The sequence below is a fragment of the Punica granatum genome, chromosome 1 (genome assembly GCF_007655135.1).
Source record: "Punica granatum isolate Tunisia-2019 chromosome 1, ASM765513v2, whole genome shotgun sequence".
In the NCBI taxonomy this organism is placed as follows: domain Eukaryota; kingdom Viridiplantae; phylum Streptophyta; class Magnoliopsida; order Myrtales; family Lythraceae; genus Punica; species Punica granatum.
This window is the reverse complement of record NC_045127.1, coordinates 3,038,405-3,053,509: the sequence shown is the minus strand read 5'-3', so window position 1 is coordinate 3,053,509 and position 15,105 is coordinate 3,038,405. Positions and strand designations below refer to the sequence as shown.

At 39.4% G+C, this 15,105-nt stretch overlaps 1 protein-coding gene, 1 long non-coding RNA gene and 2 other non-coding genes across 5 annotated transcripts; 2 read left to right on the top strand and 2 right to left on the bottom strand.

Annotated features, from left to right (window-relative positions):
• Window positions 1–3,177: 3,177 nt before the first annotated feature.
• LOC116193332 lies at window positions 3,178–3,254 on the top strand. The gene has a single exon (XR_004154244.1). It is a non-coding gene; the product is annotated as a small nucleolar RNA Z102/R77 (small nucleolar RNA).
• Window positions 3,255–3,745: 491 nt separating this feature from the next.
• LOC116194690 (long-chain-alcohol oxidase FAO2-like) lies at window positions 3,746–7,496 on the bottom strand. 2 transcript variants are annotated; one of them, XM_031523667.1, is made up of 4 exons: window positions 7,404–7,496; window positions 6,633–6,770; window positions 5,877–6,152; window positions 3,746–5,645 (listed from the first exon to the last, which is right to left on the bottom strand). In XM_031523667.1, the coding sequence occupies exons 2-4, from the start codon at window positions 6,750–6,752 to the stop codon at window positions 3,888–3,890; spliced, it is 2,154 nt and encodes a 717-aa protein (XP_031379527.1). In that variant the 5' UTR covers window positions 6,753–6,770; window positions 7,404–7,496; the 3' UTR covers window positions 3,746–3,887. The 2 variants fall into 2 exon arrangements, with proteins under 2 accessions (XP_031379527.1, XP_031379464.1); XM_031523604.1 differs by lacking the exon at window positions 7,404–7,496 and having other exon boundaries at window positions 6,633–7,368.
• A 1,472-nt stretch (window positions 7,497–8,968) lies between these two features.
• Window positions 8,969–10,902, bottom strand: LOC116199553. Its single transcript, XR_004155564.1, has 4 exons — window positions 10,767–10,902; window positions 10,415–10,663; window positions 10,043–10,290; window positions 8,969–9,881 (listed from the first exon to the last, which is right to left on the bottom strand). It is a non-coding gene; the product is annotated as an uncharacterized LOC116199553 (long non-coding RNA).
• A 3,490-nt stretch (window positions 10,903–14,392) lies between these two features.
• LOC116193334 lies at window positions 14,393–14,481 on the top strand. The gene has a single exon (XR_004154246.1). It is a non-coding gene; the product is annotated as a small nucleolar RNA Z102/R77 (small nucleolar RNA).
• Window positions 14,482–15,105: the final 624 nt, after the last annotated feature.

The following is a 15,105-nucleotide window of genomic DNA, read 5'->3' as shown; positions in this document are numbered from 1 at the left end:
TATAAAATAGATATCTATAAAACAATATAATTTATATATATTAATATATCTATATTATGTATGAATATGTAAAAATATATACTTATTTTAATGTTAATATTAAGGTGATGAAATATTATTTTTATTTTAAAAAATTCAATATTATTAAATAATATATAGATTATAAAAATTTTAAAAATAAGAAATCGTATTTTATGATAAGATGTTTTCTAAAATATTTTTATTAAAAATAATTTTGAAAATTTAAAAATTTTAAACAACCTAGAAAGTTTCATTTAGAAAATTCATACTGTATTCAAGGTAGATCATCGTATTATCCAAAATATTTTATGGTATCTTCAATTTTATTGAATGTAATATTATTTCAGAAAATTTTATTGCTAATTTTATAATTGAGTATAATTTACTTTTAAAAAACTCAAAAAATTAAGAAAATTCCATTCAGAAACAGAGCGTTCTAAGACCATTTAGGATGAAATATTAACTTTAATATTAAAAAAATTCAAGATTATTAAATAATATATAAATTATAAAAATTAAAGAAATCAACAAATCAGATTTTATGATGAAATATCTTTTAAAAATAATTTTATTAAAAATAATGCTGAAAGTTTAAAATACTTAAAAAACCTAGAAATTCCATTTAAATAATATATATTGCTTTCAATTGGAGATCACCGTACTATTCAAAAGATTTTATGGTATTTTCGGGTTTTTTTAAATGGAATATTATTTCAGAAGATTTTATTGCTAATTTTATATTTAAAAATAATTTAAAATTTTAAAAACTCAAAATACCAAAAAATTTTCATTCAGAATCAGAGCTTTCTGAAGCTATCTGACTGGGTCCACCTTGTATCTTGCTTTCATATATATATTAGATATATCTATATATATATATATATATATATATATATATCCAATTATCCTAAGCTTCTCATTTGCAAGAAATTAGAGAAAAGACAATGCAATGAAACATGCCACTCTGTTTGGTTTCAAAGTTAAAAACACAAAAATTTTAACTTTAACTTTAACTCAACACACTACACAATAAAAATACACATTTTCTAAGTCAAAAATTTTAACTTTAACTTTAACTCAACGCACTACGCAATAAAAACACACGTTTCCCAAGTCAAATTTATAAGGGTAAATTAAAAAAAAAAACTCAAGTTTTGTAAAATGTCTCAGTTTTGTCCTAAATTTTGTTTTGTAACAGAAAAAATCATAAGTTTTCTAAAATGTCTAAAAAATGACCTCTGTTATAACTTCCGTCAATTTTTGTCTACGTGTGACCTACGTGGACTGTTAAATGGACCTACTATCAGCAGCAAAAATTGACGGAAGTTATAACGGAGGTCATTTTTGAGACATTTTAGAAAATTTATGGTTTTTTTTGCTACAAAACAAAATTTAAGGCAAAACTGAGACTTTTTAAAAAACTTGGGTTTTTTTTTTATAATTTGCCCAATTTATAATCCCATCTCATTTGTCATTTTCCACAATCAAAATCAAAATTACTTTAACTCCGAAATCAAATGCAATTTGTTTTTAACTCTACTTCACTTAATTCCACTTATCTTCAATTTAACAACACAATTATTAATTTTTCATTTTTCTTCAATTTTTTAACCATTTAATTCAATTTTTAATACTAAATTTTCTTAACTATTCATACTTTTTCAACAATTCAACAACACAATCAATACTTTCTCTCAATTATTCATTACTTTTTCATATTTTTTTCTAATAATTCAACAACACAATCATTACAAATCAATTAAAACTAAAACTCAACTCTAAAATCAAACACAACAGATGTTTAGACTTAGATTCTGGATTGTGGAACTTCTTATCATCCTATTTTGTTTTCCGTCACTTATTCCTTCAATTATTACACTCATAAGCTTTTCCTGTATTCGAAAAAATTATAAGAAATTAATGGTTTGGTGTCGGCAGGCATTCATTGCCTCACATTGGGATCACAAGACACATACCTGCACGTGATTAATTAAACTTGTTGTCATGGTTCTTGTCTCCTTGTTTAATGCAAAATCTACCCGTCGTATGTATATATATTGGAAGACACATACCTGCACGTGAGAGGTTTAGGACAATTTTTCGGCTATAACTCAGTTGCAGGAAATTAGAGAAAAGAGAATGCAGTGAAACACATTTTTAACTGAATCCAAGAATTTTTGGATTCGAGTCTTGGTTTGTTCTCAGCAAGCATTAATTTCCTCACGCTCGAGATAACAAGATTCATACCCGCGTTTACCCTGAAAAAAAAATCTTTGTTATGAGTATCCGTGACCATTGATATACTCTGGGATGTCCTGTGATCACTCGTGTTATCAGATACCTGCAAGATTGTAAATTTCCATTTGTACTGTGTGAGATTTGATGATGATGCGATATTTCCCTCATTGCTGGATTGAGCTCTAGCAAATCGATGGGTTCATTAATAGGTCGAATATATGGTGGAACAACTACCCTGAACCATCACTTAAGCCATAGAAATCATGCGCTCCACAGGCTGTAAAATCTTTTGAAATTGACAAAAACAAGAAACATGAGATATTACGGTTCATATCCTAGTGTTTATGGCGAATCTGTAAGCATGTCGTTTCTTATGGGACTCGGTAAAGTTTAGATTAGGATGAGAAAATGCTCTAGTAGTTGTCTTTGGTTGATCTGCCTTTGGAAGAGGAAGAGGAAATGGAAGGTGCCCCAGTTTATATGGAGATGTCATACTATGATCATATTCAGAGGCGCAAGCAGGACAAAGTTTGCCTCTATGCTTTGTGAGTACATTTTCCATCATCTCATCCTCTACTCCCGATCGTTTCCGTAGTAAATATCAAACGGTTTTATCAGAATATGGAAATTCTGTCACTGAAATAAAGAGTAATCTATGTACTGGTTTAAACTATCTGAAGTTGATAAATTTTCATGGAGACAGTATTCTGCATTCTGTTTTCGTTGTGCTTGCTGCTGCTGTTGCTGCTTCGAGACATGTGAATGCTGCTCGGAGAACATCTGCTGTTGCCTCTAAGGTTACTCAACATGGGGGTCTCCTGTGCCTTCAACAAAAATTCGCAAATTTATTCTCTACATCCATCTCTATGTGCTCATGTGGAAATTCATTTATTCTATTGTCGAACTACTTTGTGCGAATGATGACATATGATTCCTTATTGGTTCGATTGCCGATATGATGGCGGCAGATATGTATTAGCTCTACCTGATTATCATTCCTTGGACCATTATTCCAGTCAAAATCTCCCTTTTTCGTTTTCTGAATTACCAATGAAGAACAGCTGTCGTTTTCAATCCTGCGTTGTGTTTGTGATGTTTGTCGAGGAGTGTTGCTTTCTCCCTTTAATCCGTAGCTGAACATGTTACAAGTTCCTTTTCATAGTTTCGTTCATACCCTCTTGCGCACTTGAATTTATACAAAAAGAAAATTGTTGCTCGTTTGTCGTTTCCTTATGTTTTTGGAGATGGAGGTGAGTGCCGCTATGATGGCAATGGCAATTCATTTGTATCAAATGTATCTATCAGTTTTGCGCACTCATTTTATAGTGTATCAAATTCTAATGTGAGGAGAACTAATTCACGCAGACTTAAGACGGCAAACAGTGGAACCGAGATTAGTCACAGCAAAGTGTTCGGAGACGTGTCATTTGCCTTAAAGCCCAAGTCGTCTGTGTTTTGTTCTCAAATTTTGTAAGGTTCCAGAAACTTTATGCTGGAAAACATATTCATTTTGCATTATGTTCGTTTTCTTCTTATATTTTAGAAAGACAGAAATAAAACCAAACTATGCCGTGATTTATACAGAAATTTCCAACTGCTTACACGGATTTATGTTATTCCCTGAATCCCTATTTCAAGGAGTCTGCAATCTTCTTGGAAATGCAATACGCGGTGGATTCAATGGTGATCATCGGGTTGACTCCAATTGCAGTGGGCATCAAACTACCGTCACACACGAACAACCCTGCAGCCTCCCAACTCTCACCATTCCCGTCAACTCCACCTTCTTCCTCAGTGGCTCCCAGCCTGCAACTCCCCATGGGATGTGCACAGCAGTAAAGCGTCCAGTTCTCATCTCCCGAGCTAGGCCCATCGGGAACTATAACCTCGTCCAAGAATGCCTCTACGTCCTCAGCCTTTATCCCCTCGCACTTTACTCTCTGCCCGTCGCTTCTGTGGGTCCCCACCTCTGTTGCTCCTGCAGCAATCAGGATCCTGAGACACTGCCTTAGCCCGGCCCTCAAGTTCTCCTTGTCCACCTGACTCAGCGTGTAGTGGATCTTGCCCTGCTGCCGGACTTCCCCCGAGCCTGAGTCTCGGACAAGTGTGAAGAGGTGTGCAGTCCCCAAGTACTTTGCCATCCTCTCCTTCATGTCACGGCCAGATAGCCATGGGCATAGGGCTGAGTATAGGCCTGGCCCCATTGAAGGAGTCTCTATGATGGCCGAGACAGAGGAGGAGCCATTGGGAATCACCTTGTGGAGCGATGTGATGATCCCTCCCTCGTACACTTTCCCTTTGAACTCCTTCACATTTTCTGGGAAGTAACCCCATGTGAGCAGGCAAGGGTGCAGATGGAGATTTCGCCCGATGTTCGGGTTCTTCAGGCCACTGGAGACCAGCAGCGGCGGTGTTGACAGGGCTCCGCAAGCTGAAACCGTCACCTTCGCCTCGATTTGGAGCTTTCTCAGCACAGCATTTTTATTCTTGCTCCAATGTGAAGCCAGTATTGATGCCATTACTCCAACGCATCTATTCCTCCTTGCACTCTTCCTTATGCAATTCTTCTCGAGTATTAGCCTATCTGCCTGGCATCCAGTTAGGATCACTGCACCATGATTGACAGCATCAACAAGCCAAGTCGAGTCGGTCCCATGCTTCTCTGCAGTACGGCACCCATAACAGCAAGACCCGCAGTAGTGTCCCTCTGGTGAATTTGTTGGAACAGTAGTAACTTTTAGCCCGAGCTTCTCGCACCCTTTCCGAAGGACTTGATTCTGGAACCCTTCTTCAGTGCACTTCTCTGTGACCCCAATCCTCTTGCACACGACATCCATCGCAGATGAATAGTCGGAGCTCCCGAACAAAGGAATCCGACGGTCCACCGACCATTCCTTCCGGATGTTGTCAGGGGTCCTAATTGAGGCCGACCAATTCACAGCAGAACCACCGCCCACAGTCGAGCCAGCTAGGATTACAATTTTTCCGTCGGAGGTCGACAGTAACGCCCCAGACTCATATAATTGGTCAAAGGACGGACCTTCAAGGGATGAGTAGTCTTGGGCCACAAAGTAGCTCCCCTTCTCGAGGACCACCACCTTGTGGCCTGCTTGGGCTAGAACTGCTGCTGCAACGCCTCCTCCGCATCCGGACCCGATCACCACAGCATCACATGTGATCTTGAGGGTGTTGTGTTCCGGGATATTGGACAGTTCAAGGCCTTTATTGGTGAGAGACTGGACGAGGGATTGCTCGTCCTCGAACATGCTGGTCTCAATGAGGCCTCGTTGGAGTGGCCTTTCCTTTCGGGACCCGGCTGGGCTCGGTCTGGTATCCACGCTATATCCAATTGCTTCCCAAGCAACATTCTTCGAATTATCATCTGTCTGCAATGTGCATATTTGGTTTTAGAATAAAGAATGTTCGGACTTCAACTGACGACAAGTTATCACAGTATTGCTCGACGGCAATGCATTCGATAAATTTCTTCAAACTGTATAACGGTTCGAAGACCATAGATGCTGAGATTGGCACATAAGTTATAACCGGGAAAATAATGGTACAGAAAATAAGAAAGGAAGGTTTTCCAGAAAGCATTCGAAACATCCTGTACATACTATTGTGAAGAAAATGAACATGCAGCACAGCTTGACCGTCACGAAAAGGGCCCGCAAGGGAGTCAGAAACCTCTCGCGGGACCACTTGGCGAGGATCGTTTCACGTCTATCGAGAGGCATCTCGGAGAAGTTGAGGACGAAAGGCCAATGTTTCCAGTCCAAGCAAAGGAACCCACAGAGCAGCAGTGTCCCAATCCTCCAAGACAACATCTCCAGGACTAAGCCCACAATAAACACAACCTTTGGCTGGGCCCGTCTAACCAGAAGCTCGGCAACCTGCATCAAGGGACAATGGAGACATTGCAGTATGAAAGGTCATTCTACGATGCATCGAGAGACAATGTATGCATATTATTTCATCATGAAGACACAGGGTGGCCATTGGACAAGAGGCTTATGCCTCTTCACCCGATCGAACTAGTTCAAGCATTCCATATGGAAGTAAAATATTAAACTTGCGACTGAGCATGGAGTCATGGATCAATTCGTTTCTGCCATGTATTCTTGAAACTTGGTCTCATCATACGAGAAAAAGAGTAGAGGACGGAAGGCACAAAGAGCTTCCGGGCCTCTCCATATATTATGCTCAATTATACTTATTATAGGACCATGTTATGCAGGTTTAAGTTGTGTACAGATATGTCCTCCTAGCACGTAAGTATGTACTTAGTCATATAAGAGCATATGTGGATTATACGTACGAAGTAAATTAAAGGGGAAATTAAATGGGAACGAAAGGAGAGAAAATCAATCGACCTCATCTGGGATTGGAGGCTGAGAACCGGAAGCTTTGTAGAAGGAACTCATGGCCTCATAATTGAGTGGCTTCGTCGCACCCGCCTCGAGTTCTAACGAAGGAATGAGGGTTTCACACATAGAAGCAAGAGCTTGAATCTGAGAAGGAGAGAAGCCATGGCTGTAACCAGCTGAAGATCTCCTTCCCCCTCTTAACAAAGGGTGGTACTCTCTCACCATCTTTTTATATTAATCTCACTTTCTTTGCTTCTTCTTATTCTTCTTCGACCACTGCACTCATCTACTGATCAGCATGGGACCTATATAGACGATGCAGATCGGACACATCTACGTACTACGCTATCTTCTATTTATGTGATGCATGCCGTTGGATCAATCGATCAACTAAAGTTGTTAGTCCTGACATTGCTCATATGAAGTTTTTCCTTCTTCTTTTTTCGGAGATTCATGAACGCAGTACAACGAAACAAAAATGTGCGTTTGGCAAAGTGAAAATTATTCAATTCAACTCAACTTATTTACAGAAAGATAAAACATATACTGTTTGTTTACCCTAGTGGGCCCCATAATTGAATTTCCTTCTAAGGCCACAGCAAATGCTTTGCCATGGAGTGTGAGGCCTTTTTTATTTTGATTTTTTTTCCCTTTGCCTTTTGCCAATGAAGGTGCCGCAAGAAAGCAGAGGAGGTCTCACTAAGCAGATAAGGAAGAAATTCAACCAAGTTTTGCAACCCAGAAGCATTAATCGAGATTGAGGGTAGACAATGTTACCTCACTGCCAATGCCTCTCCAAATCAGTCTTTCAGAGGTTCTTAAACCCTAACTTGAAAGGAGAACAACGCATTGGAGCCCTCCCCCCCCCCCCGGACAATGACCAAAGTCGGGAATCTCTGATAGCTAGTAACAGACAGGACGTCCTTTTCCAATCAATCCCGAAAAGCTCGCGCTTTTCATTGTTCTTTTGCCCCCGCTCTCCTAACGGACGAGCAACACTCTGCCAATAATGCAATGATAAGGTCAGAAATCGGTGAAATTGACAAATCCGAGTTAGTAATCGGGTAGTTTCCGACCTCGATTACAAAGAAATTGGGTTGATTTGGGCCAAAATTATGCCGTGAATGCCCTACAGAAGATGACGGAACACACAGGAAGGAGGAGATGAAGAGGGCTTCTGACGTAGCGTACACACAATCAACTTGTCACAGATCCATTGATTCCGCAGAATACCGAAACTACAACCTTCAATTTCCTATTGATTCTACGAATTCCTAGGAAACCGGCATCAAACTCGAATCGAATCCGAGAATGGGTGAAAGAGCACAGTAGCTCCAAAACTTCATTGATAATCTAAAAACTGATGTAAGCCTTTCCAGACATGCTGAACATTCTTTTGCTGATATTATTACCAGTATTTGATACTGGATTATTCATAGCATTACTATACCCTCCCTATTCATTGTGGGTTGGTTATTCGTCAGCACGGGTTTAGCGTACGATGTGTTTGGAAGCCCTCATCCAAACGAATATTTTACATAGAGCCGACAAGGAATTTCATTAATAACTGGCCGTATTGACTCTTTGGAACAACTTGATGAATTTAGTAGATCTTTTTAGGAGGACCGAATGACTATAGATCGAACCTATCCAATTTTTATAGTGCGATGGTTGGCTGTTGATGGACTAGTTGTACCTACCCTTTCTTTTTTGGGGGTCAATATCAGCAATGCAGTTCATCCAACGATAAACCTAATACAAATTATAGAGCTACGACACAATCATGTAAGAGAAGAAAAGAGAATAGTAAAATACTAAATAATAGTAAGAATTATCTTATCCCATTCGGAAGGATCACATCTCATAATTATCTATGTCTGTTTATGTCGCTAGCATGACAACTCGATGAAATGGTGGAGGGAAGCGGGATAAATGGCCGATACTGCTGGAAGGATTCCTCTTTGGATAATAGGTACTCTAACTGGTATTCTTGTGATCGGTTTAATAGGTATTTTCTTTTATGGTTCATACTCCGGGTTAGATTGATCCCTGTAATAATCTAATAATCCCATCAACTAAAAGGAATTGTAACGACTAGTCAAAGAAATCCACCGGGTTCCCCTGCTACTTCAAAAGTTGCGCCTTATTTGTCATGTTACGGGTAAAATTGAGCTTGAGTTAAACAATGTCCGCCACTTCCCAAACATGTCAAGGTGGTGTCACTTCAGGATTCATGAACATCGCACCACGTGTGCCGGGATCGAACCCGAGGGGATAACGAGACACGAATCACAATAATGTGTGCCGGGTCCAAGACGGTGAATTGCACTGGTCCACCAGTTGTCCCTGTTCTTAGCATCTCATAATGTTGGAACGATGAATGCATGTCTGCTGGGCTGCTGCATTAAAATCTGGAGCCATCAAATAATTTGATGTGTTCGTTCCCTCTCTTTTCTTCAACGAATTTTTCCTCGTTACGACTTGTTCAAATGAGAAACTCACACGAGAAAGAACAGACACGATTTGAACAGAGAGTTATACTGTAGGCATCATTCCCTGGAACTGAACTTTTCCGTAAATGTATTTATTGTTTCATGTTAAGATCCTAAGATGCAACGCTTCAGCGGCGGTGTTCTTTTGTGGGTGTCAGTAATGTAGGTCTAGAGGAAATCCTTGTATCTGAAAGTTCTGTAGATTTGAGGACTCGAATCAGTGACTAATGCCCTGGCAGGTTCGATGTGGTTACCATCAAAGGGATGGATGAAACTTGAAACCGTGGTTCGTGCAGACTCTCTGTTCGTCATCACTCAGTGCTCGGCGCTCCTCAGCATTCCGTTACTTATGATCTGAGAAAACTGTACTTTTGAACACATTCATTAGTATAAATTTTGAGCAACAATATAGAAGTAGGATTTTTATGATTTCAGCCAAGCGCTTGCATGCAACATGTGTCCGATATTCACCACAAAGGCGTTGTGGGGAGGCGGCATGCCGAGCCACTGCCCATCCTTGAGGACCTGGAGCCCGTGAATTTGACCTTGAAGAACTGTGATGAGACCAACATCACTATGTTGCGGAAGTCCAAGGTTAAGCTGGAATCAGGACTCGGAGGATGATGGTTCAAAGCCATCAACTGGACTTGAGTCAGTTCCTTATCAAAAAATCCCGGTTCGAGTCTGAGGCCTTCACAAATCATATCGAGAAGGTAGAGGCTCAGCTTCCTTACTTCCACTGAATAGTTTTCCCATAATTTCTCTGCATCAATTGCACAACTGTCACATCTTTTGGGTGCCAAATGTGCTTAATGAGATCAAATCAAGATGAAATGGTAAAAATTAATGCCGCAGGAAATTTTCGTGGGATCGTGGGATCAAGGATATAATTCCTCGGGGCAACAAGGATTTAGAAGTGATTACCTATAAAGTGGAGGCTTCTCCGGCCAAGAGGGAATGTGCTGATGCAGGGGATGGGAAGGGTGCCTGATTCCTGAGGGTGTCCTCCAGAAGTGGACCTTCTCCCGCTCGTAGTCGATGCTCATGTACAGCCTGCAAGGCTTCCCGGGATCCTAGTGCAGTGTCCTGTCCTAGTCCCGCATCTCGAAGAACTCCCTTACTACTTCCATCGCCTCGCCCAGCAGTCTCTCCAATAGCCCATGATTAACCAGCTGCAATAATGACAATACAGGGACCGGAAGATTGGATATTTTGAATGACAAAGAATAAGCTAATTTATGCTCGTGGGATCGAGGATATAGTTCCTCGGGGCAACAAGGATTTAGAAGTGATTACCTATAAAGTGGAGGCTTCTCCGGCCAAGAAGGAATGTGCTGATGCAGGGGATGGGAAGGGTGCCTGACTCCCGAGGGTGTCCCTCCAGAAGTGGACCTTCTCCCGCTCGTAGTCGATGCTCATTTACAGCCTGCAAGGCTTCCCAGGATCCTAGTACAGTGCCCTGTCCTCCTCCCGCATCTCGAAGAACTCCCTTACTATGTCCATCGGCTTGCCCAGCAGTCTCTCCAATAGCCCGTGATTAACCAGCTGCAATAAGGACAGTACAGGGACCGGAAAAATGGATATTTTGAATGACTAAGAATAAGCTAATTTATGTTCAAATCAAGCAACCTATTGCAAGTTGCAATACCTGGAAGGATCCGAACTCCTGACAGACCCCAAGGATAAGTCGGATGGTTTCCTCGTGATTACTGCCAGACCTTCTTGTCTCCAAAGATCGACGATTGGAATGGATGCAGAGAAGGGGACCAGTCCATGGTCCCTGTGGGGTCTGCTTTCCGGCGGCAGCACATATGACTGGGGTACATACCAGAGATCGCGTAAGCTCGAATTCAACTTCCCGGCCATGAATTCCCCAATAACAATCGGGATGGCGCTCTTCTTCCAGGCAATGCTGACAATGTCTCCCTCTGCAACAATCGCCCATGAAAGAATCAATAATTTCTTCACTTAATCATGTAATCAATCAGATTCCTTCTCAAAGATGCCTCTTTGGGGAAGATATAATATGTACAAATAGCTTTTAACTTCTTCTTTTTTTCCGTTTTAAAATTGATTTCGATCATTCCTATATCAAATCCCGACAACAACGGGCACAAACATAACTAGTTGATCAGAGTCAAATTCTTATTTGGCTGTGGAAGTCAAACTTGCAAGAGACAAATGTGTTGGTCCAATCGAAGGAAGAGGGTAGTTAAGATTAATGTGTTGGTGCAAAGGCTAGAAAGTTATTGCAACTTCCAAGTGTTGGACTCTATCTATAATACCATTTTGTAAACTATAAGAAGAGATGGAATTAAGATATGCGAAATTCTACCGTTTATTACATGGACAATTCATGAGACCTTAAATCATCACGGGTTGCAGCCACAAGTGTTAATCTAATGGCTGTACATGCCTTAAGAACTGTCCATGCAATCGATGGTAACATTTTCTCACCGCTTACAGAGATCAATCTCACAAAGTCTCGGATTGGTCAGATCAAACCTTGAGCATGGGCATCGGGCAATATACCGAAATGTTAGATCGTGTGGTGATAAATGCTTCTAATGTATTGGAAATGCCGAATCACAACACATGGTTTTTCTCTTTTTTCATGTGGTCAAATCCATGTGTCGTAAACGTGAATGAAGAAGCTAATCATTCGAAAGCCAAACCGTCATCTCCAGTACTACTGTCTGGGATGCCTAGAACATTTTACGGAACTCAAGTCTCTCGACAAAGAGAAACGGTCGCATCCGCCTAGAGCATGCGTGACCCGATAGAAAGAGCCAATTGCAATCGAGAACTCAGGTGCAATAACCTTTCATCAGCACCATCCCTGAGGCCACCGGTTCTGAGGATCCCACCTACCAAACCACCTCTTCTTTAATTTTTATAATTTATATATATAAATTATAAAAATTAAAGAAATCAACAAATCAAATTTTATGATGAGATATCTTTTAAAAACTAATTTTATTAAAAACAGTTCCGAAAATTTAAAATACTTAAAAAAACCTAGAAATTCCATTTAGATAAGATATATTGCATTCAATTGGAGATCACCGTAGTATTCAAAAGATTTTATGGTATTTTTGGTTTTTTTAAATGGAATTATTTCAGAAGATTTTGTTGCTAATTTTATAATCAAAGATAATTTAAAATTTTAAAAACTCAAAATACCGAGAAAATTCCATATCGGAGCTTTCTGAAGCCATCTGATTGGGTCCACCTTGTATATTGCTTTCATATATATATATATATATATATATATCCAATTATCCTAAGCTTCTCATTTGCAAGAAATTAGAGAAAAGAGAATGCAGTGAAAACTGTCCCGTTTGGTTTTACAATTCGTTTTTAATTCTACTTCACTTAACTCTACTTATCTTCAACTCAACAACACAATTATTACATTTTTCTTTTTCTTCAATTTTTTTAACCATTCAATTCAATTTTTAATACTAAATTCTCTTAACTATTCATTACTTTTTTAACAATTCAACAACACAATCAACACTTTCTCTCAATTATTCATTACTTTTTTCACATTTTTTTCTTATAATTCAACAACACAATCATTACAAACCAATTAAAACTAAAACTCAACTCTAAAACCAAACACAACAGAAGTTCTTAGACTTGATTCTCGATTGTGGAACTTTTTATCATCATTCTTGTTTTCCTTCTCTTATTCCTTCAATTATTACACTCATAACTATTCGAAAAAATTGTAAGAAATTAATGGTCTGGTGTCGGCAGGCATTCATTGCCTCGCATTGGGCTCACAAGGCACATACCTGCACGTGATTAATTAAACATGTTGTCATGGTTCTTGCCTCCTTGTTTAATGCAAAATCTACCCGTCGTATATATATTGGAAGACACATACCTGCACATGAGAGGTTTAGGACAATTTTTCGGTTACAACTCAGTTGCAGGAAATTAGAGAAAAGAGAATGCAGTGAAACACATTTTTAACTGAATCCAAGAAGTTTAGGATTCGAGTCTTGGTAGCGTAACTTCCCATGATTTTTTTTCCCCATATCTTATCCTTTTAATTATTAGACTCACAAGTTTTTATCGTATATTTGGAAAAAAAAAAAAGAGATTAATTCTTTCACGGTTTGTTCTCAGCAAGCATTAATTTCCTCACGCTTGATATAACAAGACTCATACCCTCGTTTACCCTGAAAACAGAATCTTCGTTATGAGTATCCGTGACCGTTGATATACTCTGGGATGTCCTGTGATCACTCGTGTTATCAGATACCTGCAAGATTGTAAATTTCCATTTGTACTGTGTGAGATTTGATGATGATGCGATATTTCCCTCATTGCTGGATTGAGCTCTAGCAAATCGATGGGTTCATTAATAGGTCGAATATATGGTGGAACAACTACCCTGAACCATCACTTAAGCCATAGAAATCATGCGCTCCACAGGCTGTAAAATCTTTTGAAATTAACAAAAACAAGAAACATGAGATATTACGGTTCATATCCTAGTGTTTATGGCGAATCTGTAAGCATGTCGTTTCTTATGGGACTCGGTAAAGTTTAGATTAGGATGAGAAAATGCTCTAGTAGTTGTCTTTGGTTGATCTGCCTTTGGAAGAGGAAGAGGAAATGGAAGGTGCCCCAGTTTATATGGAGATGTCATACTATGATCATATTCAGAGGCGCAAGCAGGACAAAGTTTGCCTCTATGCTTTGTGAGTACATTTTCCATCATCTCATCCTCTACTCCCGATCGTTTCCGTAGTAAATATCAAACGGTTTTATCAGAATATGGAAATTCTGTCACTGAAATAAAGAGTAATCTATGTACTGGTTTAAACTATCTGAAGTTGATAAATTTTCATGGAGACAGTATTCTGCATTCTGTTTTCGTTGTGCTTGCTGCTGCTGTTGCTGCTTCGAGACATGTGAATGCTGCTCGGAGAACATCTGCTGTTGCCTCTAAGGTTACTCAACATGGGGGTCTCCTGTGCCTTCAACAAAAATTCACAAATTTATTCTCTACATCCATCTCTATGTGCTCATGTGGAAATTCATTTATTATATTGTCGAACTACTTTGTGCGAATGATGACACTTTCTCAATTACTCTGTGAAGGATACCCTTCAAAAGGTTCTTTCTGGTTTTGGAGAATGAGGTGATGAACATATGATTCCTTATTGGTTGGATTGCCGAACTACTTCGTGCGAATGATGACGCTTTCTCAATTACTCAGTGAAGGATACCCTTCAAAAGGTTCTTTCTGGTTTTGGAGAATGAGGTGATGAACATATGATTCCTTATTGGTTCGATTGCCGATATGATGGAAACAGATATGTATTAGTTCTACCTGATAATCATTACTTGGACCGTTATTCCAGTCAAAATCTCCCTTTTTCATTTTCAATCCTGCATTGTGTTTGTGAGGTTTGTCAAGGAGTGTTGCTTTCTCCCTTTAATCCGTAGCTGAACATGTTACAAGTTCCTTTTCATAGTTTCGTTCAAAACCCGAGCTTTAAGGCCCTTACAGGTGATGTAGATCGAACATGCCGACATCTATGTTATCTTCCTCGCACATACTGTAAAGTAGGCAAAAATGCGCACTTAGCATACGTTAACAGCTCCATGAAAGTTGGTGAAAACACGTTGTAAACCACGTGTGTACTATATTTATCGAGATTGAGATCCACAATAAGGACACATGCGGTTCCCATGAATGCCAGTCCCGGATTCACATGTCTAGCTCTTCAAGGGCGAGCCCGTTATATCATCTGTCTAAAGTAATGCTTTAAGTCATGGATAATCTTTAAACTAGTTTTCAAATAGATCTTTAGCGTTGTTTGAATCAAACCTATATTTATATTTTCTTTCCTTTCTACAGATACATATGGCAACGCGCGATATTGGATGGGGCTGGTCCTTGATCTAACGCACTATAGATTTTCGTAGCGGTTTGGGGCCGGAGAGTTAATCAGAAGCCAACAAAC

Excerpts from the sequence above, each read along its gene's own strand:
- LOC116194690 (XM_031523604.1), bottom strand. The coding sequence starts at position 6,851 with ATGGTGAGAGAGTACCACCCTTTGTTAAGAGGGGGAAGGAGATCTTCA. Across the intron at positions 6,153-6,632 it reads AGCCTCCAATCCCAGATGAG|GTTGCCGAGCTTCTGGTTAG; the intron begins GTCGATTGATTT and ends CCCTTGATGCAG. Across the intron at positions 5,646-5,876 it reads TGTTCATTTTCTTCACAATA|ACAGATGATAATTCGAAGAA; the intron begins GTATGTACAGGA and ends TGCACATTGCAG.